The following is a 25400-nucleotide window of genomic DNA, read 5'->3' as shown; positions in this document are numbered from 1 at the left end:
ACTCAGTCCTCTCATTGTACATAGAGCAAAGGTGAGGTCCAGATAGGTGATATGACCTCCTTACATCTCTTCCAGTCACCCACCCCTTGAGGCCAGAATTGGAGCTGGTGCCTCTGCCTCCCAGGGCTTTGTGACCGAGGAGCCAGGCCTCGAAGGTGTGCCCTGGGGGAGCATACTTGGTGCCTGATTTCTTCCACTCTGAAGAAACCTAACGTTTGCCTTGAAATGGGCCTCACGGGGTAATTAGTATGTAGACAGGGGTCCTCTGCAGCTTAGATGATAACCAGAGTGGATCCCAAATCAAGTCTTGTTATATTTTGGGCAATTCCTAGCAAAAGTCAGGAACCCTCCAGAATGTTTTAATTTAGAAAATGGAATCTTGCAATACCTTCTCCTGCATTATTAAAAGGCCCACTGTGTTTTTCATGTAGTGACATGTCCTAAATACCTTCTGTCATGGCCAACTTTTAGGGAGGCTTTGGTGGTAGTAAAAGACATGTTGGGAAGAGAAAGAACTGTGGTATTTTCCAGCTCTCTTGGTGAAAACAGCAAATGTTCATTAGTATTCATTTCACACGATTTCCCTGATAAAGCCGTGATTTAAAACACTGACTCAAAGGCCTAATAAAGGAGGTTAACTTGCTTTCTAAATCTGCTGCACAGACTGCTCATCTCTCCTTCCATCAGCCTCCCTTTTCCTAAGCAAATTGTAGAATTTGGAACAAAGAGAAAAAGTGCAAGGTTTTTTGACTGATTCCCTTGTTAACCAGATTCTGCTGTTCAGCAACATTGTGAGCATTTGAGTTCTGGTTCTCAGCATGCATGTGAAAAATCCTCAAGTCATTTTCTACCTTCAGAGATTTGGGGGCCAAACAGGGAATAAATTACCAAACAATGCTTATCATGCTCCCAAATATTTGCTGAAATCATTTAGTTTCAATAATTTTGATTAATTACCTAAGATTTTATAAGCAGAGTTCATGGCAAAAACATCTGCCTTCATGAATTGGCATGAAGGAGGATGAGTGTATATGTAGAAACGAAGGAAGATGAGTATATATGTAGACATGAAGGAGGATGAGTATATATGTAGGGATGGAGGAGGATGAGTATATATGTAGGGATAAAGGAGGATCAGTATATATAGGAGTGAAGGGTGATCAGTATATATGTAGGAATGAAGGAGGATGAGTACATATGTAGAAATGAAGGAAGATGAGTATACATGTAGGGACAAGGAGGATGAGTACATATGTAGGGATGAAGGAGGATGAGTGCATATGTAGAAATGAAGGAAGATGGGTATACATGTAGGGATAAAGGAGGATGAGTGTGTATGTAAGGATGAAGGAGGATGAGTATATATATATATATAGGAATGAAGGGTGATCAGTATATATGTAGGGACGAAGGAAGATGACCATACATGTAGAAATGAAGGAAGATGAGTATACATGTAGGGATGAAGGAGGATGAGTATATATGTAGGGATGAAGGAGAATGAATACCTATGTAGAAATGAAGGAAGATGAGTACCTATATAGAAATGAAGGAAGATGAGTATACATGTAGAGATGAAGGAGGATGAGTATATATGTGGGGAAGAAGGAGGATGAGTATATATGTAGATATGAAGGAGAATCAGTATATATGTAGGGATGAAGGAGGTTGAGTACATATGTAGGTATGAAGGATGATGAGTACATATGTAGAAATGAAGGAAGATGAGTATACATGTAGGGATGAAGGAGGATGAGTATATATATATATATATAAATGAAGGGTGATCAGTATATACGTAGGGATGAAGGAGGATGAGTGCATATGTAGAAATCAAGGGAGATGAGTATACATTAGGGATGAGAAGGATGAGTATATATGTAGGGATGAAGGAGGGTGAGTATATATGTAAGATGAAGATGAATATATATGTAGGAATGAAGGAGGATGAGTACTTATGTAGAACTAAAGATTCGTATACATGTAGGGATGAAGGAGGATGAGTATATATGTAGGGATGAAGGGTGATCAGTATATATGTAGGGATGAAGGCGATTGAGTACATATGTAGGGATGAAGGAATATGAGTACATATGTAGAAATGAAGGAAATGTAGGGATGAAGGGGGATGGGTATGTAGGGATGAAAGGGGATGGGTATGTAGGGATGAAAGGGGATGTGTACATATGTAGATATGAAGGAAGATGAGTATATGTGTGTATGGGTGAGGGGGGATGGAGTGAATACATAGGGCCTCTGGGCATCAGTTTATAAGTCCTGACCTAGTGGGATAGGGGCTCTCCTAACCTTTCTAATGTCTAACTGAAGGACTTGGCTGCCTGGACAAGCCATGACATGGACTGCTTCATAACTAGTTGAGATTTGAACAGGGACTTGTGAGAAGGGTCAATGATGAAAACTAAGAGGATCAACTAGTGCTCTCCTTCTCCCAGTCTTGATCAGGCACCACCACTTTGCAGTCCTGGTCCCTAACTCTTGGGGTTCCAGGGTTATTCATTGTCCTTACTCCTGTGGAGTTGAGTTTCTGAGGATACAGATACTGAATAAGGCACGAGATGACCAGGCCAGAGAAGGGCAAGCCTAATTTCCATTGGCTGAGCCTAGTAAACAAGCCCAGTTCAAGATGGTGCATGTTCCAGCCTTCTATGGCTATGTAAAAAACTACCCCAGACCCAGTGGGGTGCAGATTGGGTTCCCTGGGAAGCAGACTCTGAGATGGAGAAGAGTGTGCATGGTGTTTATTAAGAACTGTACTTAGGATCAAGATTTGGAGAGGAGGAGAAGGGAGCATGAATGGGTTTAGTGGCAGCCCCAGTTGGCCAACAGGGAGTTCTGGGGCCAGAATGACCCTTGAGAGTTGCCCCAGGTTGGGCTGAGATGACCTAGTCTTTATATCAGGGGTCAGCAAGTTATGGCCTCTAGGCCAAACCCAGGTTGCCACCTATTTTGTAACTAAAGTTTTATTGGAACACAGCCACACCCATCATGTACATGTCATCTGTGGCTGCTTTCATGATACATTAGCAGAGCTGAGTAGTTGGGACAGACTGCAAGGCTGGCAAAGCCTAAAATATCTAGGATCTGCCCTTGGTAGAAGTTTGGCAGGCCCTGTTATGTTCCCTCATTGATCAGTCACTGAATGGACAGTCTCTGACCTCTGTGGCCTCGGCCGGGCTGGTGGGTCCCCTTCTAAGGTGCCTTCCTTGCTCAAGGCTCCTTGGCCTTGTTCTCCAAGGACATCTCTTCTTCCTGGGTTTCTCCACATGGCACAGTGGTTTGGCATCATCATACTTCTTGCATCTTACCTGAGGGCTTCAGGAGGTGGGACCTGGAGGCCCCCAGTCCATGAAAAGCTGCAGCAGAGTTGGCAAAATCACTTGTGCCATTGGTCAGAGTGGTCACGGGGCCTGCCCAGATTCAAGAGGTGGAGCCACAGATGCCGCCCACTGCCTGAGGGAGGATGGCACGATCACGGTGCAGAAGAGCATGAGGATGAGATGCTGTCAGACCGTCTTTGGAAAAATGTGGAATGCCATGGCAGGCCAGGTGGCTGCTTGGCAGTGCCGTGTCAATCCCAGCTCACCCAGGTCACTGCTCCAGTGCCCCTCCCTCCCCAACTCCACCCACCGTCCCTGACATCACGTGGGGAGTTTGAGACGGCCATGGTGGGAATGTGACACCTCGGGAATGGACTCTGCCCACCCCAACCCCAAAGAGCCTGCTGTTAAACCCTCACCAGCACACCCCTGCTGCCATGGGAGGACTTCTGGTTTGAAGCCACATGGGAAGAAAGACAGCAGCATTTATCGAGCACTAAGGGTCTTTACATGTCCTGGAACCTCAGGACGACTCCGTAAGCTATGATGTTACCCTTTATTTTATAGAAGGGGAGTCAGAGGCTCAGCAAGGTTGGAGGTCCTGGCAGGATTTGAACCACGGTCCCCTCGTTTTTGCCATCCTGCCTCACAGAAGACGGAGCCAGCAGGAGAAGGAGATCGTGGATCCGAAGAAAGCTTAGGTTGTCAGGGAGGGAGAGAAACCTGGCCAGAGAACAGCGGCAAAGCCTAAGGCCGGGGCAGCATGGGGTTGCCAGAAGGCTGGACAGTGGAGCCCCTGGAAAGGACTCAGGGCTAGCAGGCTGTGCCGGCTGTGTGGGTCCTGGAAGATTCACCCCAACCAGGCAGCCAAACTCCAGACGTTTCTCATTGTCTGAAAAATGCATCTCTGTACTCTAGGACAACACAAGCAGAGTGCGAGTGAGGTGGGGTCGGGAGGCCCTGAAGAGGGCCACGGAGAGAAAGCCGGCAGCTGGGCACCACATTCACAGCAGAAGTTTCACTTCCTTCCCCTTACCTTCCTCCTGGGAAGCACAGTGGTTAGGCTCAACCATTGGACCAGTTTAAGGAGGAGGAGCGGGCAGGAAGGGGCTTTCATATTGGATCCTGTAGGAAGCAGTGGTATGCTACAGGGGTGACAGTGGCCTTCTTTATAACAATACTCGTTCCTGCAAGCTGGACCTTACCCATGTGCCAGCCTTGCCAGTTACACATGTCTATTACCTTTCATCCTCATAACCTTCAAGGGAAGAGGTCTTATGACTCCTCTTTGGGGAAATGAGGCTCAAAAGAAGGGATAACCTTCCAGGTTTCAGGGTGAGCGCATGGCAGAAGTTAAGACTTGGACTGGATGCGGGCACTTGACTTCTCCACACCACGTGGCCACGGTGCCTGAGTCAGCCCCAGTGGTGCGGGGTGCCCCAGAGAGCACAGAAGCCAGGGCTGGAGACCCAGGTGTGATGGGAGAGCTTTCTTTGGGTGGGGTTGGTTCACAATCTCCCACTTTTTCTTTTTCCCCCCCTATAGTTGAAGAATTTTCTCTCCCCCTGTTGTTTAAGAATAAGATGCAAAAGTGAGAAGTGGGAGGCCTTGCCTTGTTCCATGGGGAGACAGTGTGGGGGCTGTGAGGCCAAGGGCACCTGGGAGGGGAGAGGGTGGGGGCAGACTGCATCTCCCAAGAGCAGGGTGGGGAGTGTAGGGAGGGGTCGGGAGGAGAGCAAGGCCACTCCTGAGGCAGGGTCCATGCAGGACACCTTTCGCTTGGACTCCTCGGCATCCTGACTGGGCCCAGGCCCTGCTGTGTCCCCTGGAGGATAGGGGAGGCCTGTAGACTGTTCACAGGAGGGTGTGGCTACCTCTGCCAGGCCCCTGAGGGTAGGAGAGTCACTCCACCATCCCCATAAACCAGTGGGAGGCCCTGCAGCAGGAGTGTGGAATTAAGAGGTGGGAAAATGGTCTCAGTTTTTCAGGTACTTGTTAAAAATGCTGAGTTTTCTGGTCACCATTCTTGGAAGCCCTCACACAGCAGATTGAAAGTGAGGCTCAGAATCTTCATTTTTAAAGCATCCTCAAACAATTCTGATGCCCACGGACTCTAGACCATGCTAAGGAAAACACTGACCCGGAGGGTGAAGGTGTGTGGGATCTGAAACTTCTAAGAAAACAGCTTTTTTGTCATTCTTATCTGATCTTGTGAGCACCAATTTTCTTACTCTGAATGGAGTAAGAATGTTTAGGGAGCGCTCTTGCCCTAAGAAAGATAATGAATACAGCAGTTTGTGCATAATTGCACTTAATTATTATGTTGTGAATGTATGGTTAAACTTGATAAAGATTAACTTATAAAAACTCTTATTAAAACTTCCCTGTTATTTGCCATTCATCGCTACCGTGGAGTTTTTAGGGGAGCTTGTTCGTCCATCCACCTGATAAAGTTTTGAATGCTTGCTGTGTGCCTGGCTCTGTGCGGGCAGTGGGGCATACAGCAGTAGCCATCAGCTGGGGTGGGAGGTGCTGACCACTCCCCTCCACCCACTTACAGTCTGGACAGAGAAACAAACTAAAAAAATCCACAACCAACCACATACATTTTGCTTTTTTTGTAAATGTATTCTTTTTTTTTTTTTTTGAGACAGTCTTGCTCTGTCACCAGGCTGAAGGGCAGTGGCACAATCTCGGCTCACTGCCACCTCTGTCTCCCAGGTTCAAGCGATTCTCCTGTCTCAGTCTCCCTAGTAGCTGAGACTACAGGCACACGTCACCATGCGCAGTTAATTTTTTTTTTGTATTTTTAGTAGAGACGGGGTTTCTCCATGTTGGCCAGGATGGTCTCAATCTCTTGACCCTGTGATCCGCCCGCCTCGGCCTCCCAAAGTGCTGGGATTACAGGTGTGAGCCATCGCGCCCAGGCTACTAAATGTGATTTTTATAAATGTGTTAGTATTTACATACAAACCAATACTAAACAAGAAAGGAAAAATCCCTTATCAGACTGTATATTGTGAATTTGAGTTTTAAAGAATTAATTAAACATGCAGTTTATGAACTTTTCAAGTACTCTCTAATTGAAATAAGAAGATATACACTATAAATTCTGTACAAAGCTGGCTTGCAGATTTTTTCTCGTCATTAGAGTTAAGACATCACCTCTAAATATGTTTAATTAAAATGTTTTAAAGATACACTGATATTTTCTTCACAACGTTTCATCTCTGCACCTCCTCTCATTTGTGAACATGGAACCTTAGGAAAATGGTTCCCAAGTGCTTTCAAGCACAAATGTGTCTGAATGCAGAATTGTCAACAACCTGCACAGAGAATTCTGACTCCGTGCTTGGCGGTTTCAGCATAGTCTTTATGCTGTTTTCCTGTCTGAAGTCTGAGCGCACCAATAGTCTATGAGAGAAGGAATCAATATGAAACAGAATTGTTACCAATAACCTCTGCTTCCGGGTTCTCAGCGTTGCAGGTGGCGAGCTGTTTGACTTCTTAGCTGAAAAGGAATCTTTAACTGAAGAGGAAGCAACTGAATTTCTCAAACAAATTCTTAATGGTGTTTACTACCTGCACTCCCTTCAAATCGCCCACTTTGATCTTAAGGTACGTTTCAAAGTGTAAGCCAGATAGAAGCTTGTGCAGATCACAGACTTGGTGGTTCCTCTGCTAAGAAAAATTGAGGCATCTGAAAGAGTTACATTATTTTTCCTGTACCAGTTTAACAAACAGAATTATCAATATAAATCGGCAAGCATAGAGTACATGCCTCCCACTGGGATGGCTAACCTTTTTGTGGGATAGAGGCTTAACGATAATTGATTACATTCTGGAATTCTTTTTTTTTTTTTTTTTGAGACGGAGTCTCACTCTGTTGCCCAGGCTGGAGTGCAGTGGCACGGTCTCGGCTCACTGCAAGCTCCGCCTCCCGGGTTCACGCCATTCTCCTGCCTCAGCCTCCCGAGTAGCTGGGACTACAGGCACCCGCCACCATGCCCGGCGAATTTTTTGTATTTTTCATAGAGATGGGGTTTCACTGTGTTAGCGAGGATGGTCTTGATCTCCTGACCTCGTGATCCGCCTGCCTCGGCCTCCCAAAATGCTGGGATTACAGACGTGAGCTGCCGCGCCTGGCCACATTCTGGAATTCTTGGTAACGAATACAAGGGGTCTTAGGAGCCAGGTTTTTTAGTAAGGGGGCTGCTCTTGGCTACTGGGACATTAGCCAGCAGCCAGTGACTGGCACTGGTTCCTTCTGTGGCTCTGGGCATGTTAAGATAGAAAATGTGTTGAGTGATGCAAAGGCTTATGGCCTAACTCTGTCACCAATAATCAAGCAAACCAAACTCAGATTGGCTAATTGGGGCATTTGCCTGGCTGGATGCAGGACGCTGTTGGAGATGAAAGGGCATGTAAGCCGTCCTCCCAGCCATGACAGAGGTGTAGTCTCTTTGGGAAGGGAAGACACAACAGGAGCAATAGGAAGTGGCAATGGTGGGAGGTTCCAGTTCAAGGCAGCGAGAAGTGGTCTGGTACAGCAGCGTGTGCTCCATCCGAGTAGTTGATTCAGACCAGTAGAGCTGGGATAGGATTTCAGAGGAGGGAGGATTTTCCCCATTCTTTTGTAGCAGAGCTGTCAATGTCCCATTCACGTCCCCCCTGGCCCCACAAACAACATGCAAAGGCACACACTCATATACAGCCTAACAGAGGGCTTGCTGCAAATACCTGTGACTCTTCCTGGCATCTTGTTTCTGGCCCTGGGAGCTGGAAATGCAAAATAAAAATTTCCACAGAAGCAGCTGTCAGCCATGGAGGATGGAGAGATGGTGGATAAAGACCCCAGCTCCCTCATGCTACAGTTGGAATAACGCTGAGTTCTTTTCCTCTTCCATTCCCCCAGTTACCCCCACCTTGATAGGAACCTCGTAGCAGCTTCCTTCTGTTTCCTGTATCTGCTTCCCCTACCAAGTGTTTCCTGGTGTCCCCTCCCACATAACCCACTTGCATCCGAATCCTTGTCTCAGGCCTGCTTCAGGGAGAACCTAGAGCAAGACATGTATTTTCCTCCTGTTCTCTTCCAACCACCCTTTCTTCCCTAATTTTTGGCCTTTTTTTTTTTTTTGGAGAGAACTGTTCTGCCATCTTGTCCTCAGCATAACATATCATAGATTTTTATTTATCTCTCTCTTTTTTTCAAGCCTGAGAACATAATGCTTTTGGATAGAAATGTCCCCAAACCTCGGATCAAGATCATTGACTTTGGGTTGGCCCATAAAATTGACTTTGGAAATGAATTTAAAAACATATTTGGGACTCCAGAGTTCGTCGGTAAGTTTCTTTGCTCCTGTGGTCATTTACATCTCATAAACATTATTCTGGCAAACCTCCCCTGCTGGAAGATTCTTTCCCTGGTACATGTTCCTGGTTGTTGTATGAAGATAGAATCGGTTAGTTTGCTTCCTCCCAAGCTAAATGAGTGTTTGTTTCCTCTTAGCTCCTGAGATAGTCAACTATGAACCTCTTGGTCTTGAGGCAGATATGTGGTAAGGAGTATGTCCTTGGTGTTGTTTGCTTTCTGATTTATTTGACTATTCTTCTGACATGTTTTTTTGTTTGTTTTGTTTTGTTTTTAGGAGTATCGGGGTAATAACCTATATCCTGTAAGTACCAGAATTCAAAACTCATACTCTCTTCTCTTCTGTGAGACCATAGGTTTAATTAACCGTTAAATGTGCTGTGTTGATCTTTTCAGCTTATGCATGCTTTTGATGTAAACATATTCATTTTACACCCCCAAAACATGTTTAGTTTATACTAATTAAACATGTTCTCCTAATTCGAAATGAGTCATCAGAAACTGTAGCATAATCACTGAAGGAAAGCATAGCTGTCCATCACTGCTGAGAAAACAGGTTTCCTTTAAACTACCAGACGCTGTTCCAAATTAACTTGTTAAGTGAATGCTTTTGCCTGAAGCTGAAGCATTTGCTCCTGACAGTTAAAGCCCTATGAAATATAATCAAACTCTAAAGTGACTATTCGAGCACCAGATTATAATAATTAAATTATAATTATTCCACACTCCAGATGTTATAGGAGCAAAATAACAACACCAAGGGGTCATCATTAATGTTCTGTGCCCAACTTTATTTTTAACAGCCTAAGTGGGGCCTCCCCATTTCTTGGAGACACTAAGCAAGAAACGTTAGCAAATGTATCCGCTGTCAACTACGAATTTGAGGACGAATACTTCAGTAATACCAGTGCCCTAGCCAAAGATTTCATAAGAAGACTTCTGGTCAAGGATCCAAAGTGAGTGTCCACGTTCCTGAAAGGTGCTTGGCCACGGCCTCAGCCAGCCCAGAGCCTGTGTCTGTTCCATGCATAGGGCCACGTTTCTCAGACCCTGCTTGCTTCATCTGCCAGAGGGCAGCATGCCATGTGAAACGCTTCAGAAAATGCAAGCAGGGCCCTCTGCCCCCACTCAGTCAGTCCCTGCAGGCACAGTGAAATAATCACAAAAAGACTGATGTTGTTTTTGGCTTTCTTCCCTGAACTGCATTTTCCAGAGTGTCTGCTTGGCAGGCCCAGCCAGCATGAAAACAACCTTAGTATTTGCTGCTATGGTCACAGCATTTTTTTCTTTCTCCCCCTCCCCTCAAGGAAGAGAATGACAATTCAAGATAGTTTGCAGCATCCCTGGATCAAGGTGAGTTGCATATTACGAAACTGTTTAGATCACTTTCTATGTGATTGGTTTGGGCACCCTGATATTCATGTGTCATAGAGTACTGCTAACCACACGTCACACCTGGAGTGTTAAGTTTGCTATTTGCATCATATTTTAAGAAAAGCTGACAGGTTAGACTGTATCCTAATGATCCCAGAGGTGGGGAGAGAGGAATAAGCCAGCACAGAGCAGGATTGTAAAAGGTCAAGCCCACTCGACAACTATGTTTGAAGTGACCTGTGGGGTGTTGGCCCAAACAGTATATTTAAAATTTTATGTTGATTCCAGCATGTAAATATCAATCAAATCTGGATTTCCAGCTTCTCTTGGGAAATCTGAAGATCTGCTGACACTAAGCCCTCATTCCACGTGGCCTCGGGAAGTGGCACAGGCGCCTTGGTGCTGGGGAACCGGGCCCCCTGGAACATTACACCTTTACATTACCTGCCTGGCCTGGTTGACATTTGGATTAAAGTATCTTCAATCCAGGGCAGAAAGGGCTAAGGGTGGGAAAGTATGATAGTTACAGAATAAAATCATGAAACAGAGAAGTGAACATCACAGAATCAGGCTCTGGGGGCAAATAGCTTTGCTGTGCAAGTTCCCAGCGGTTACCTGGGTTCTCCTAGCCAGCTATGGTGTCTCCTCCTCCCAGAGGTGGAGGACAAAAGCTAAATACATGTACTGAAAAAGATATAGTACAAGGAATTCTCCTGCTATAGGCCAAACTAACTTTGCTGACCTCTGAGATCCCTCTCAACTCTACATTACTTGAAGATACCCAAGTTCGAATGCCTCATAACATAGCCTCACCATGAATATTGCCATTCCCAAACTATCAGTGTGGAAAGTCGTGATTTAGTTTGACCCCAAGCTCTACTTCTCCCCAGTGCTCATGGATGATATGAAACCCTCAGAAGAGTGAGCCCGCTAAGACAAGGTGCCTAGGTATTCCATGTTATCCCAACTTCTTATGCTAATTTAATAAGGTGAATGTGTAAGCATCCTGAATAAGGAGATGTTTCAAGAAATTGTCATATAACACATTTTCGTAATTTGAGAGCTTTAATTTTTTTTCCTGGATTTTTATTTTAGCCTAAAGATACACAACAGGCACTTAGTAGAAAAGCATCAGCAGTAAACATGGAGAAATTCAAGAAGTTTGCAGCCCGGAAAAAATGGAAAGTAAGATTGTTTGTTGTGGAGGGATTAACAAATTCTGTTTCCTGTGTAGAGCAGTGTGTGGTCAGGGTCCATCTCCTCTGATACTGGTAAAATGGAAAATACATCTTTTCCTCTTTTTAATCCACCCTGTAGTCTTCTGCACCATTACTCTATTTTCAAAAACAAGCAAAAACAATATTTTAGTCACTTTAACTCATACCGTTAAATGTAATTTTGTGCTTTTTTCATCAAAACCATTCTCAGTGTAAATTTTTATAGCAGCACTGTAAAATTATAGTGAAATCTTTTTCTAATACTACAAGCCACATTTTAAATAAGTTCATTCTTTGTGGTAAGCAGCATGAGATTACATTTGTGCTGTAACTTGGGTAAATGGGTCTCTCAGCCCAGCCTTTATCTGTGAGTGGTTGGAGTGGGGGTGGGGTGGGGCCGTGAGCATTTGCAGGGTGGCCTGTTCTCCTTCTTCAGTGTGGATGGCCTCCACAGGGGCTGGGTGGGACATAGCTCTGAAGGCATTGCAGACCTCCTGGAACAAATCACACTTCAGGGCTAAGAAGGTGATGGGATGGTTTCCTGTGCCCAGGGTCATGTCAAACCCAGAGGAAGTGGGTACCTACCGTGTCTTCCCAGCTCAGGGCCAGAAATGTACCTCGTTTTCACACCTACCAATTTTGGGGTGCCATGGTAGGGATGAGGAAGACCACAGCACTAGATTCTCAAAAGTCCTTAGAATTAGGCTTAAAATAGAGAGAGAGCAACCATTTCTCTTTCTCGCTCTCATTCTTTAACTGTACTTTTGCCTTTGAGAGTAAATGCAGAGATGTTTGTTCTATAGACTAAGAGGTCCCCCAGCTGTTCACTTCCAACAGCTGTTGCGTATTGGTTATCACATTGTCTACCATCACTGCTTGTGTGGCACAAAGGACACAGAGCAAGGCCCCTGCAGTCTGTGCTTCTCTGAGGGGGGACCAAGGGTCAGATCACCTTCTCCAAAGAGCAGAGAAGAAAATATATAGAGAGAAAGGATGTGGGGTGTCCAGCTCTATAGTTCAATAATGAAACATGGAAGGAGAATCTCTATATCCTGTTGTCTTGATTTATAAGACCTTTAAAATTATTCTTTAAGCAAATGCAACCCAATCTGCTGTAGGATTGCCCACCCTGGGAGAGTACATGCTGATAGCAATGAACAAGATCTCGAAGGCTTTGTCGTTTGTACTCATTTGACAATTGTTACATAAGCTGTCTCTCCTCCTCTCACCCTACCTTTTTTCTCCCCGCCCTCCCTTTTTTTTTTTTTAAAAAAAAAAGCAATCCGTTCGCTTGATATCACTGTGCCAAAGATTATCCAGGTCGTTCCTGTCCAGAAGTAACATGAGTGTTGCCAGAAGCGATGATACTCTGGTAAGCAAACCCGTGTGCCCTGGTGCTCCTTTCTCAGCACTGGGTACTCAGAATGTCCCAGCTGTTCTATTTGTTCAACCTCCCAGGAACCTGAAGTTGTGGAAATGGCAAGCTTATTCTTGATCCCCTCGAAGGGGCTTGGGGGTGCTGATTTATGCACCCTCTTGCTTCTTTCCTCTTTTTTTTCTCTTTAATTTGGATGGTGCTGTCCCCCGTCATAGCCCCATACCTCTAACACTACCCTCCACCTTGTTGCAAACATAGGCACAGACCACCCCCCCAACACACACACACACACACGCACAGCAAAGGCACACACACAGAGACACACGCACTGATATTTTGGTAAAAGAGAGGTTAGCCAGCAGAAGAGAAAAGAGCTTATCCTAATTTGCATGAACTGTAGCCGCTGACATAGAAGAATCTTGGTTAACAGTAGCACAGGAGGGACAGACAGCCGCCACTCCCTTCCCACACACTCGCACCAAAGAATCAGGGAGAATGCAGTGCTGCTTGCTGATGTGTCTCCTAGCAGACCAGAAGGCCAAACCTGGTTGCATGATTGGCCTGGTGTTGACTGCCCAAGGCCCTTGAATATAACTCCAACTTTCTTAGTTTTAATGTGAACTTTGACAAAGTGGCAAAGATTTATCAAATTTGTTGTTCAGTACTCTCTAGTTATTTTTCTTTGTAATTAGAAATGCATTCATTTTCCAATTTCTAGCCTTTATTTTCCCCTCTAATCCAAACTGAAACCTAATCACAGATAAGCTCTTCAGATATGAGTGGAAGCATCTGAATTCAACAAGACTTTCCCCTGACAATCAAACAACGGGGCTTTGTTAAGTCAGGAGGTGAAGGGGACTCCAGACAAGGCAGCCACAGTCGTCCTGCGGGAACTACCCTGCCCCTTTAACTGAACAGTCAGCATTTTCCCGGTGGAGCCAAGTACTTCAGGGTGGGAACTGCAAACACCAGCTCCCCTTTTTTCTCCTTAAGTTAGTAGCTTCACTGAGGCTTCACATCGAGCCTTGTGGAGAGAAATGGGATTGGAGATGTTAAAAAAAAAAGCAAAAGAGAAGCAGGTTAGGGCGAATAGAGAGAGAAGAGGAGGCTTTGTTTGGGAATTGTTAGAGGGTGGCTGCGCAACCAGTGAAAAGATAAAAACTGTGACTCTATGTAAGATAATGAGAATGATTAAAGACTGCAAATTGAAATCACTGAATATTCAACTGGGAGACAATACATGTGTCACAGTGAAAAGTTTAGGGTAGAAGAGGGACCACGGGTCTTATAGGAGCTCCAGGTGGAAAGATCCCCTCCCAGAGGTCAGATTCCCTCATTTCCATATTCTAATCATGGGGATGAGTCATAACAATCTGCTTTATTCCTTCTGTTTTCCCCATTTCTCTTGACTTGCACTTTCATGTAAATGCCTCTTAGTCATTGACTTGAATTGTGATAGAAAAGCAAAACCAGTGGCATTCTTAAACATGCATTTTATACAAATATTACTAAAACCCACATGAAAAGTGTTTGGATTCAGATCTATAGAGAAGAGAAAGCAGATGGAGAGAAATGTTTTCTCCATTCTCCCCCACAAGCAGAGATTCAGCCTCTGTAGATACACTTTTCCAGATTTGAAATTCCAGTGGTCATAATTCTGTGTTTATAAGTTCAGAAATTTTGTTTAGGATTTTTCTAGCTGATTCCTTAGTTTTAATGTGAATTTTGACAGAGTGGCAAAGATTTTTCCAGTTTTTGTTCACTACTCTTCTGGTTATTTTTCCTTTGTAATTAGAAATGCATCAGTTTTCTGATTTCTAGCCTTTATTTTCTTTATTTAGAGCCTATTTTTTAATTTTTATTTTTCTGTTTTTTATAATTGGGACCAGCTTTCAGAGATTTTTGCCATGTTATTCTATACCTAGCAATGGAAGAAATTCAAGTGATCAGAAAACAATTAGGTAATTGGAAAAATTGCAAATTGAGAATATCTTATTCAAAGGCATCATTTCTTTGCTGCAATAGGCTTTTCTTTTTCCTTATCCAGGAAGAGAGTCTGTGTTATACCTAAAAATTTTCACAGTGGTTTTAGGCACTATGTTTTGACAGATTCTTAAGAAACAAAGGGTTACTTGTCATCATCATTATTTGAAATCTGGATCTTGGACACTGTGTCTCTGGGCTATACTGCAGGTGACATTAAAGCCCAGATAAACAGTAGATAGTGCTTGTTTGCAACATGGAAGGAGCAAAAATTCCTTCCTAGGTCCCTCCGTGACTGTATGGATTTGGGGAGTAAATGGCTTACCTTCCTCCGAATGCCCCTGTTAACAAGTGAGCACAGGTTTCTTTTATGTTGGTAAGAAAAGCATGGCTAGCCATGTAACTCTGTTTCCATCTTGGCTGTCTCTCTCAAGGATGAGGAAGACTCCTTTGTGATGAAAGCCATCATCCATGCCATCAACGATGACAACGTCCCAGGCCTGCAGCACCTTCTGGGCTCATTGTCCAACTATGATGTTAACCAACCCAACAAGGTCTGGTTCTGTTCTGCAGCAGGGTAGAGGGGTGGGTCACAGTGACCTTGCCCTTCCATATCCAAGGAAAGACCCTATCTGCTTCTCCATTCTCCCTTCCAATTGGAAGCTCCATACTGTGGGGAAAATCACTTCTGTTTAGAAAGTGATTAGAGTTACAAATAAGGTCTTTTTGCATTGAGGGCCTTCCTTCATTCACATATTATATCTCTACCCATGAAATTTTAGATCTTCTCATCCTGCTAATGAAAATGTCCCCGATGATGAGAATCCAAAAGGGGAAGGAAAGGTTTTATACCCTTCCACCTGTCTTCTCTTCCTGCCACGCAGTGGTAGCTCTATGTTTGTTGAGACAGGGGAAGGTGTGTGGGAACAGCAATCGTCGTTTGGGCTTTTCCTTTCCTACCAAACCTGAAAATTAGTAATTTTTTTCTTGCCTTTTCTAGCACGGGACACCTCCATTACTCATTGCTGCTGGCTGTGGGAATATTCAAATACTACAGTTGCTCATTAAAAGAGGCTCAAGAATCGATGTCCAGGATAAGGTCATAATTGTTTTTATTGAAATGAATTGAATTTTAAAGTACTTTCAAGTGTCTCTTAATCATAGGGGTAACAGAGGAAAAAAATGTATGTCCTAACTTGTTTCTCAGTTTCCTGTAAAGGAAGATGAGCTGCTTTTAAACAGCTTGGTACAGCCTGACACATGCGTTAAAGAGGCAAACATTTATCATTTATCCTCCCCTTGGCGCTGCTGCTTGACATCAGCATTTCTTTGTACACTACCCAGATTTTACTTCTTACCGATCACATTTACTCAACAATGTTAGATGTCACACATGAAAAAGTTTTATTATCTAATTATTCTCATGAGAAATGTGTTTACCTGCTTCTGTAGACGTCAGCAGAGCTGTAAGTGGAGTAGATCTGGCCCTCTGCAGTAAGGGAATCCTAATCAGAGTGGGGAGATGAGGGTTTGCAAACATAAAACAATTGTTTATAAGCAATTGTTTATTTTGAAATCATTTTTGATTTACAAAAAAAAGCTGGAAAAGTAGTACAGAGAGTTCCATTATCTGCTTCACCCAGGTGCCCCTAGTGCTAGCATCTTGTGTAACCACGGTACGTTTGTCAAAGGTGTAAAATAGAATGAGGGTTTTATTCCTCTGGGAAGTTGCTCCTCTGGGGTTTGTCATCACACAGGAAGGGAAATACAGTGACTCTGAGGGATGCATGCATCTGGTGCTGTCAGCTCTCTAGAAACGTGACCTCAGGTTGATTTTCCTGCAGGGCGGGTCCAATGCCATCTACTGGGCTGCTCGGCATGGCCACGTCGATACCTTGAAATTTCTCAATGAGAACAAATGCCCTTTGGATGTGAAAGACAAGGTAAGGCCACTTCTCTTAGGAGGAACATGAGGAGGTAGTAAATGGATGCATGTGAGTGTGAGTGCTGGCCTACCATGTGCATCGGGACCCAAAGGAAAGGAATCAGGACCAGAATTCACCTGCAGAACATTTAAGTTGGAAATTTCTTGTTGCCTGTGGTTTGGTGTAATACTGAAATCAGCCTTAAGCCAAAATCTTTCAGGTAGTTGCCATAATACACACGCATTGAATTATAATCCCCGTAACATAAAAACCTCAAAGTTCTAGTAGAAAGACAACCAGACAGAGACCTCGGTCTCTATTCGATTTTCTTCCTGACTCAACCTTGTGCTTTTAAGCGGATCTCTCCCATTCTCTTCTTCTTTGAAGTGGCTGACAGTGCTGACCTGACAATCACAGACACTAGAAGATATTAATGAGACAATGCACATAAAGTAATAAAGTAAGGCTTTTTTTGGCACAACAGTGTTATAAAAGTTACTGATTTATCAAGATACCTTGTTTTCATATGTGTGTGTTTCATTCAGTTCACACAACAATTCTGTGAATTAATTGGCTGTGCTGGAACCTGAACCTGGGATTCCTACCTACTCATCCATTATTTATTCTACTGTACGACACTTCTCTGCTTCCAGTACTGGCAGACTAATTCGACGCTTAGTCAAGCTGCCACACACAGTTGCATGGGTTGTGCACTGCACCATATCTGAGGGGTAACATTCATATCAGAGACACACATTTATTATGGCAGTTATCTGGAAGGTGGCAACACTATATCTTGTTTTGTCTTCTAAAATTTGTTTATTCTGATGATTTTCTGTGAGGTGGATAGAAGTAAAGTATCTTAAAGGATTTGCACCTGTTACTAATTCACAGAACGTTATTACATGGGCAAATAGAGACATTCTTTAAAATTTCTGAGAAAATATCTGAGAGTATAATAAAACAAGTTTCTAATCATAGGCAATGAAATGAGAAGCTTGTTAATAAATAAAATTGTTCATTTAAGTAACTGCTGAATGATGAACCCAATAGTAAAAAGAGAATGTTGTGTTTAAAAAAGAAGAAAATCACACAGCTAGAAGTATCAGCACATAAAGAAGATTGAGAACAGCTGTCATGGAAAAGGGAGCGCCTTCTCCTGAGTTGTTTGCACTTCACAGGATGAGCCAAGTGTGTGGGCTTAATACTCATTGTGTCGTGGACACCCCAACCTCAGGTCCCCATCCTAGCCACTACAGGGGCATCTGCCCGAGGTGGGTGGGTGGAACCAAAGGGGACGGAGAGGAACCAGGCAGGCCTGGGTGTAGGCCTTGGGTTCTCATCTCCATAGCCTGCTCACGGATGTGGCTCTGAATCACCAGCTCTTTTACTTCTGCAGTCTGGAGAGACGGCCCTCCACGTGGCAGCTCGCTATGGCCACGCTGACGTGGCTCAGTTACTGTGCAGCTTCGGCTCCAATCCCAATATCCAGGACAAGGTGGGTCGTGGCTGACATCCTCCCTTCCTCTGCTCTATACATGAATGTACAGGCAGCCAGATGGTACAGTCGGGGCCTTTAGAGTTTTATCCAAGCTAGGTTTTCTGTCTTCCACTACCGAGGGCAAGGCTCAAAGGACAGGGACTCAAACAGAAGTACTAGCTAAGGTGTGCAAGGTGCTACTGCCAGGATCGGGTTTAACCACTTCATTCATTCATGCATTCAATCTGCTGAACAGCCCTATGAGGTGGATTACTGTAATCATTCTCATTTTAGAGATGAGGAAATTGAGGCAGGGAAAGTTTCTGTAACTTTCCCAGGCTCACAAAGCTCAGAAGTGGTAGAGCTGGGGCTTGAACACACAGTCTGGTTTCAGAGTCCTCATTTGTAACCACCGCACGAGGGTGGCCTCTCATCGGTGCATATATGTATCTAACGATGTTGATCCTGAAGATACAGGCCTCACGGTCTATAAGGGCTTCCCTTGACGTTTTGAAGTGTGGCTCTCCTAATTATTTTCTTGCCGAAGCAACAATACTGTTACCACTCACCTTGTGTTGTAAACATGACAGAAAGCTAGAGGCATCAAGGTTGCTGGAAGAATTCATGCCCAGGGAAGTGCTCACCTACTATTAGTAGTTTCAGATAAGGTCAGCGAGGCACTTACTAGAAACATGCTATAATGCACCTGCACGAAGGCTCTATTGTTCAGAGAAGCAGGGCCAATGGTTTCAACGGGCTCCTGAAAGTAAATTGTCGGTCATATGCTGAGAAAGCCAAATTCATCAAACACACAAGTGTTGAGGAAGGAAAACTAATGAAGGAGAGACATCAGATCTACCTCTTAATGCTGGTGGCTCACACTCATGTTGTTATTTTATTCCAGATTAATATTTCACTCCAATACCTATGAGGTCTTTCCCTCTGCTGCCTTGGTTGCATTTGTGGCAAATTTGACAGCGACTCTCACCTTGCTTTATACTTTGTTTCTCATTATTGTGTTCTCCTCCTCTCTGTACTTGCCTCCTTGGCCAGGAAGAAGAAACCCCCCTGCACTGTGCTGCCTGGCACGGCTATTACTCTGTGGCCAAAGCCCTTTGTGAGGCCGGCTGTAACGTGAACATCAAGAACCGAGAAGGAGAGACGTCCCTCCTGACAGCCTCTGCCAGGGGCTACCACGACATCGTGGAATGTCTGGCCGAACATGGAGCCGACCTTAATGCTTGCGACAAGGTGCCTTATGGGGGAAGACTCATAAGGCACCTTGCCTTATGAGTCACTGGGAAGTGGTCTAGGGGTCTAGAGGGACCACAAGACTCCTCAGTTTGTTTCCCTAAGATAAACTTGAATGCAGCAAACTGTAATTACCCCGTCTCTTCTCTGTTCCAAAGATTCTGTGAACTTTTCTATATCGTATTTAACAATTAATATTAATTTGTGGCACATAACAAAATTCATGAATTGATCAATTGACTTTGGTCTCTAAATAATTTTTAGCTTTTTTAGCTTTAGAGCAGGTACAGTGATGTTCACTGAATCCGAGACAGTTCTCATTGAGGACTAACATTGGCAACACACTATTAATTTTTAGATAAACAAAGAAATAGATGTTTTACTTATTTCTATCATCTGCTGTGTTGTAAAAAGACAATAAACCACTCTTTTCTGGCAAGCTCGATGCTAGACCAGGTGTTCCATGTTTTTAGTTAAACAAACTCAGCCTCATCTGTTTTTATTGTGATCTGTACTTAAAACAAGCCTGTGATGTTGCTATATACGGTTAGATTTGGGATTCTGTAGTTAATTTAATATCCGCCCTTTGTGAAGTTATTTTCTTGATATAGAGCAATGGTTCTGGGTGGGGGCGACTTTGCCACCAGGGGTGTTTGATAATGTCTGGAGATACTTTCTGGTTGTCACAACTAGAGATGGGGGTTGCTATTGGCGTCTCATCGATCCCAGCCAGTGGTGCTACTAAACATCCTGCAGCTCACAGGGCAGCCCCCTCGACAGAGAATCACCCAGCCCCAAATGCCAGTAGCGCTGAGGCTGAGGAACCCTAGCACAGTAGGTTTTAGAAATGTTTCAGAACTCTCCACCCAGCTCCTAAAACTCAACACATCTGTTCATCAGGGATTCTGTAATAAGTAGAATGAATGCCCGGGCTGGTTTTTCACAGGATGCAGAGGTTACACATGTTAAATCTGCTTCTCATTTATATGACAGCCCTTGAGCAAGTTATTTCACAATACTTTCACATTTTTCCTGGTGCAAAGTAAAATAATAGGCTCTCTATTTAGGAAATTGGCAGAGATTGCTGGGCAAATGTTTTTAAAAATGTTTTACAAATGCTTTGATTAAAGAGGGCATTGGAGTGTCAACAATTACTTATGTTCTATCTGATTGTACTGCCGAAGCCTAAATGAATCAAGCTGGTGTTCAGCTTAGGCTGTGATTATTTAGAGAGGAACATGTAAAGCTCCGCATCTTCTGCATCCTTACCCCTGCTATAGGAGTAAAGTTTCTTCATTTAAATCCTCCACTAGGCCTTTTAGTAGTGATCTTGTTGCCAATTAAACCTCACTTGGTGGCGGCAGGAAAGGTGGAGAGACGGAGGCCACATGCCCAAGTGAAAAGCTCTCATGATCTCTGGGGTTTGTTTCCAGGACGGACACATTGCCCTTCATCTGGCTGTGAGACGGTGTCAGATGGAGGTAATCAAGACTCTCCTCAGCCAAGGGTGTTTCGTCGATTATCAAGACAGGCACGGCAATACTCCCCTCCACGTGGCGTGTAAAGATGGCAACATGCCTATTGTGGTGGCCCTCTGTGAAGCAAACTGCAATTTGGACATCTCAAACAAGGTATGCACAGAGAACAGGATCCCTACAGCTTCCAACTGTGTCCATCCACCCGATTCTGGGTCCTGATTCTGTGTCCTCCCGCCTGATCCCGGGTCTTGATTCTGTGTCCATCCCCCTGATCCCAGGTCCTGATTCTGTGTCCTCTCAACTGATCCCAGGTCCTGATTCTGTGTCCTCCCACCTCATCCCGGGTCCTGATTCTGTGTCCTCCCACCTGATCCCGGGTCCTGATTCTGTGTCCTCCCACCTGATCCCGGGTCCTGATTCTGTGTCCAACCCCCGATCCCGGGTCCTGATTCTGTGTCCTCCCACCTGATCCCGGGTCCTGATTCTGTGTCCAACCCCCTGATCCCGGGTCCTGATTCTGTGTCTCCCACCTGATCCCGGGTCCTGATTCTGTGTCTCCCATCTGATCCCGGGTCCTGATTCTGTGTCCTCCCACCTGATCCCGGGTCCTGATTCTGTGTCCAACCCCCCGATCCCGGGTCCTGATTCTGGGTTCTCTCACCTGATCCTGGGTCCTGATTCTGTGTCCAACCCCCCGATCCCGGGTCCTGATTCTGTGTTCTCTCACCTGATCCTAGGTCCTGATTCTGTGTCCATCCCCCAAGTCCTGGGTCCTGATTCTGTGTGCTCCCACCTGATCCTGGATTTTGGCCAAGTTTCTATTTGCATGTGTTTGTTGTTGAAAGTGAATATTACTTTATATGGACATGTACTTTTTTATAGGGTTTTGCCATCTTTTTTTTTTTTTTTTTTTTTTGAGACGGAGTCTTGCTCTGTCGCCCAGGCTGGAGTGCAGTGGCGCAATCTCGGCTCACTGCAAGCTCCGCCTCCTGGGTTCCCGCCATTCTTCTGCCTCAGCCTCTTCGAGTAGCTGGGACTACAGGCGCCGGCCACCATGCCCGGCTAATTTTTTTGTATTTTTAGTAGAGACGGGGTTTCACCGTGGTCTCGATCTCCTGACCTCGTGATCCGCCCGCCTCAGCCTCCCAAAGTGCTGGGATTACAAGCGTGAGCCACCGCGCCCGGCCTGGGTTTTGCCATCTTAGGTTGCATTTTACATGTGACTTTTGAATAATTTCATAGATAAACAGAAAATTATTATAATAACAAGTACTTTTTCCATAACTCGGTGTACACTGATGGAAATCCCGTGTGTGTGTGTGTGTGTGTATGTGTGTGTGTGTACATGCCTGTGAGCATGAGGCTCTGTAGAGGAATCAGAGAGGCATGGTAAAATTGTAGCATCTTTCTAGAGCACCAAGTCTTCAAGAAAATGTCTAGTGACATTAAGATTTGATCCCAGGACTGTATTTCTCTTATTTTATTTATTTTATTTATTATCATTATTATTATTTTTTTGAGACAGAGTCTCACTCTTGTCACCCAGGCTGGAGTGCAGTGGCCCAATCTTGGCTCGCTGCAACCTCTGCCTCCTGGGTTCAAGCGATTCTCATGCCTCAGCCTCCTGAGTAGCTGGGATTACAGGCCCGTGCCACCATGCCCTGCTAATTTTTGTATTTTTAGTAGAGACAGGATTTCACCATGTTGGCTAGGCTGGTCTCAAACTCCTGACCTCAAGTGATCTGCCCGCTTCAGCCTCCCAATGTGCTGGGTTTACAGGCATGAGCCATCACACCTGGCCCTATATTTTTCTTCTTAGCTTTCCGCATTGAGAGTTTTATGGGCAAAAGTTCCTAGTACCTTTTTCTGTGCTAAATAAATGTGATAAGACCAAAGAGATGCTATCGTTTGGTGAAAAATGGAGAAATGAAAATAACTGTGCTTTTAGGTTCATAAAAAATGTTGACTTCTATATTTTAGCCACCACCTTCCCTTTTCTCTGAATTCCATATAGATGTTCATTACCAAACAACATAGAATATTGCAGATTCCTGTGATTTTGGCCCTGTAGCTGTATTAAAGACAAGCGTTATGCTGTTACGATTATGCTAAAAATGAAGTCCAAGCGCAATTAATTTTTTAATTTCAGGAAATGTTTATGAATGGCGTGTACAATGCCAGTAGGATTCTAGTATGGTTTGTTGGAGGTAAAAGGATATCTGAAACAGCTGGAAAGTTATACTTTTATGTAAACTTATTCCTTTTGCATGTTATGTGATTAACTCAAACAGAAATTGAAATTGGTAATTTCACATTCTGAGACTGTGTGGAAAGGCAGTATCCCAGGTGTTAGCCATTAGCTGCTGGTTGCTTTCTTAGTTTGTCCCATTCTAATCTTGCCAAGTCAGTTGTGTAAGTGGCTTAAGGGGAAAGCCAAGTGTAGCATGAAGTAGCATCAAGACCTTGGGTTTCCGTCTAGGATTCTTCAAATGAATCAAAAGCAGCTTCAAGGGACATCTGCACTTATTTGACTCTCTGTAGACATTCCCACTGTGCGCCCAGGGGCCTGCTATGTGTGCAGCATCTAGAATCAGCTCTCCCCTGCGAGAGGAGAGAGGAGGAGCTGAGCATCTCATGGTGCTTTGCCCTAACCTAAACAGGGAATGTGTTCTTCCCAGTTTCACTCCATACCTAAATGCACAACTTGACTTGTTAAATACACTCTTTAAAAAATCCACAAGACAGTCCCAGACTTTCATGTTTTGAAACCACTGGCTTATTTACTGGAAAAGTCTCACATTTTTCAGGCTACAAATATCTATAAGTAAAGTCGATAAATGCTGACATAAACTTGCGTAATCACTGTCTATGGCAGAGCAGCTGTACATAGAGGGCCTTCTGTAGATGATTTTGTCATTGAATGAAGCTCAGCTGATGTGAAAATCATCAGTTCCAGTTTCAACCCCTTGGAATTAGCAGCAAGATTCAGACCCGTAATTCAGAGCCCATCTGGACAAAAGTGTGCTGGCTGCACACAAGCTCTGCATCTCTGCCCCCGCAGACAGGCTCCCCGGCTTGGCTTTGGCGCTCCCATCATCAGCACACCCTGACTTTGGGGATCTCACAGCTTCTTCAGAAGGGTTGCTGTCAGGCTTGTTTTGCTATTTTTTTTTTTTTAAAAGGAAAGGTGATGGGGGCTTTAGAAGGGCTTGAAAGAAGCACAGGTACATAACAGAAGGCATCGCTTCCCACCAAAGCACATCCAGCTTTCTAGAGATTCACTCAAGTAACTGATAGTGAGCGTGGGGTGGCATCCATATTCTACAAGGAGGCTGTTGCTCTTTCTCCATTGCATGGTCTTGCCTTTTCCTTATCTGGATTAAGTTCCTCCAGAAATAAAAATGGCCATTCAAATTCTACCCTGTCACCAGTATGTGACAGGACCTCATGGCTATGTTTGATGCTCATGCAGTGAAACAGACATTTCTGCATTCTTCCTCCTTCTTGTATGGAAATCAGGAGAGTGGCTGTTTAACTTGCTGTGTTAGAAAGCATGGAAAGGAAAGGGAATAGATGGCGCAGAATGCACGGCCCTTACCCATTTGTCCCTCTTTGAGTCGGTGCTTCCCATAAGGACAGACAGAAGGCACGCTGTGCACACGCATGCATCTGGGAGGATGAGAGAGGACTCCCTGCCTGTCAGGTGTTTATCGAGGCCCTTCCAGGGCAGCACTGTGCCCAGCGCGGAGGGAGGAACTCGTAGATGCCAAGGTGAATGGCTCTGCCCTCAGGCTCCTTTTAGAGACACTCACATTCAGATGTAGCAGCATCTCATGTTGTCATTGCTGCTGTGATGGGCACAAGGTGCTCCAGAAACACAGAAGCAACAATTCATATATTAAAGAAATCAGGGAAGGCTTTTCAGAGGTGATCACTTAAGATGATCGAGGCTTTGACAGATGGAGAAGAGGGAAGCCTGTTTTCCACCAAGGGAAGCCAGTGTGTCTGCTGTGGGCTGTCACTGACACACAGGGGGTGTGGGGTAGGTATTTAGGGAGGGGGTTATGGGGAAGGGAGAAAATGAAGCTGGAGACATTGGGTCCAGGTGGTGGCAGACCTGGAATTTCAGGCTAAGGGGTTTGGTGTCATTCTGTCCCAACCTGGGCCCTTCAACAGTGGCCGTTTCCTCTGCCCTTTTCTTCATCACACTCTCTTCCTCAGCTTTCTTCCCTTCTAGAAAACTGTGCATTCTACAACCAAAATTACATCTCCCTTACATTACATCTTCTAAACATTTCACCCAGTCTTCAAAACCTTCCCTTTTCCTTCTCACGTGAACTCTAGAATGCTTGAAAGCTTAGTATCTGTTTTCTGCATTACTGCAGAAGATAATAATAAAGAAATATGAGCGTATCCCATACTGCAGCAGTGTTTACACTAGCTGGGAATTGGAACTGCCTAGTGTCCCCCCTCGGTGGCTGAATGAATCATGAGAGCCACACAGTGGGTGCAATTCAGGCATTCACGAGAATGTGATCCCTCCCGTTACAGGCATGGAAAAGTGTTTCCAATCTACTGTTATGTGGACAAAGCAAGGGACAGAGT

General features: G+C 44.6%; 1 protein-coding gene across 5 annotated transcripts in view; it reads left to right on the top strand.

Annotated features, from left to right (window-relative positions):
• The window catches only part of DAPK1 (death associated protein kinase 1), a 210851-nt gene that overhangs the window by 135011 nt on the left and 50440 nt on the right, over nt 1-25400 (top strand). For 4 of the 5 annotated variants that reach the window (XM_003279033.3, XM_003279032.4, XM_012500728.2 and 1 more), the window contains exons 4-17: nt 6818-6956; nt 8552-8681; nt 8848-8896; nt 8987-9013; nt 9513-9665; nt 10017-10062; nt 11179-11268; nt 12580-12672; nt 15096-15215; nt 15662-15760; nt 16506-16604; nt 17986-18084; nt 19120-19317; nt 20751-20948. In XM_003279033.3, coding sequence (XP_003279081.2) covers nt 6818-6956; nt 8552-8681; nt 8848-8896; nt 8987-9013; nt 9513-9665; nt 10017-10062; nt 11179-11268; nt 12580-12672; nt 15096-15215; nt 15662-15760; nt 16506-16604; nt 17986-18084; nt 19120-19317; nt 20751-20948 — 1540 coding nt within the window. The remainder of the gene's footprint in view (nt 1-6817; nt 6957-8551; nt 8682-8847; nt 8897-8986; nt 9014-9512; nt 9666-10016; nt 10063-11178; nt 11269-12579; nt 12673-15095; nt 15216-15661; nt 15761-16505; nt 16605-17985; nt 18085-19119; nt 19318-20750; nt 20949-25400) is intronic. The other variant, XM_030809146.1, reaches the window with a different exon arrangement.

The sequence above is a fragment of the Nomascus leucogenys genome, chromosome 1a, assembly GCF_006542625.1.
Source record: "Nomascus leucogenys isolate Asia chromosome 1a, Asia_NLE_v1, whole genome shotgun sequence".
NCBI lineage: Eukaryota > Metazoa > Chordata > Mammalia > Primates > Hylobatidae > Nomascus > Nomascus leucogenys.
The sequence above is the reverse complement of the archived record's forward strand: the minus strand, read 5'-3'. Positions and strand labels throughout refer to the sequence as shown.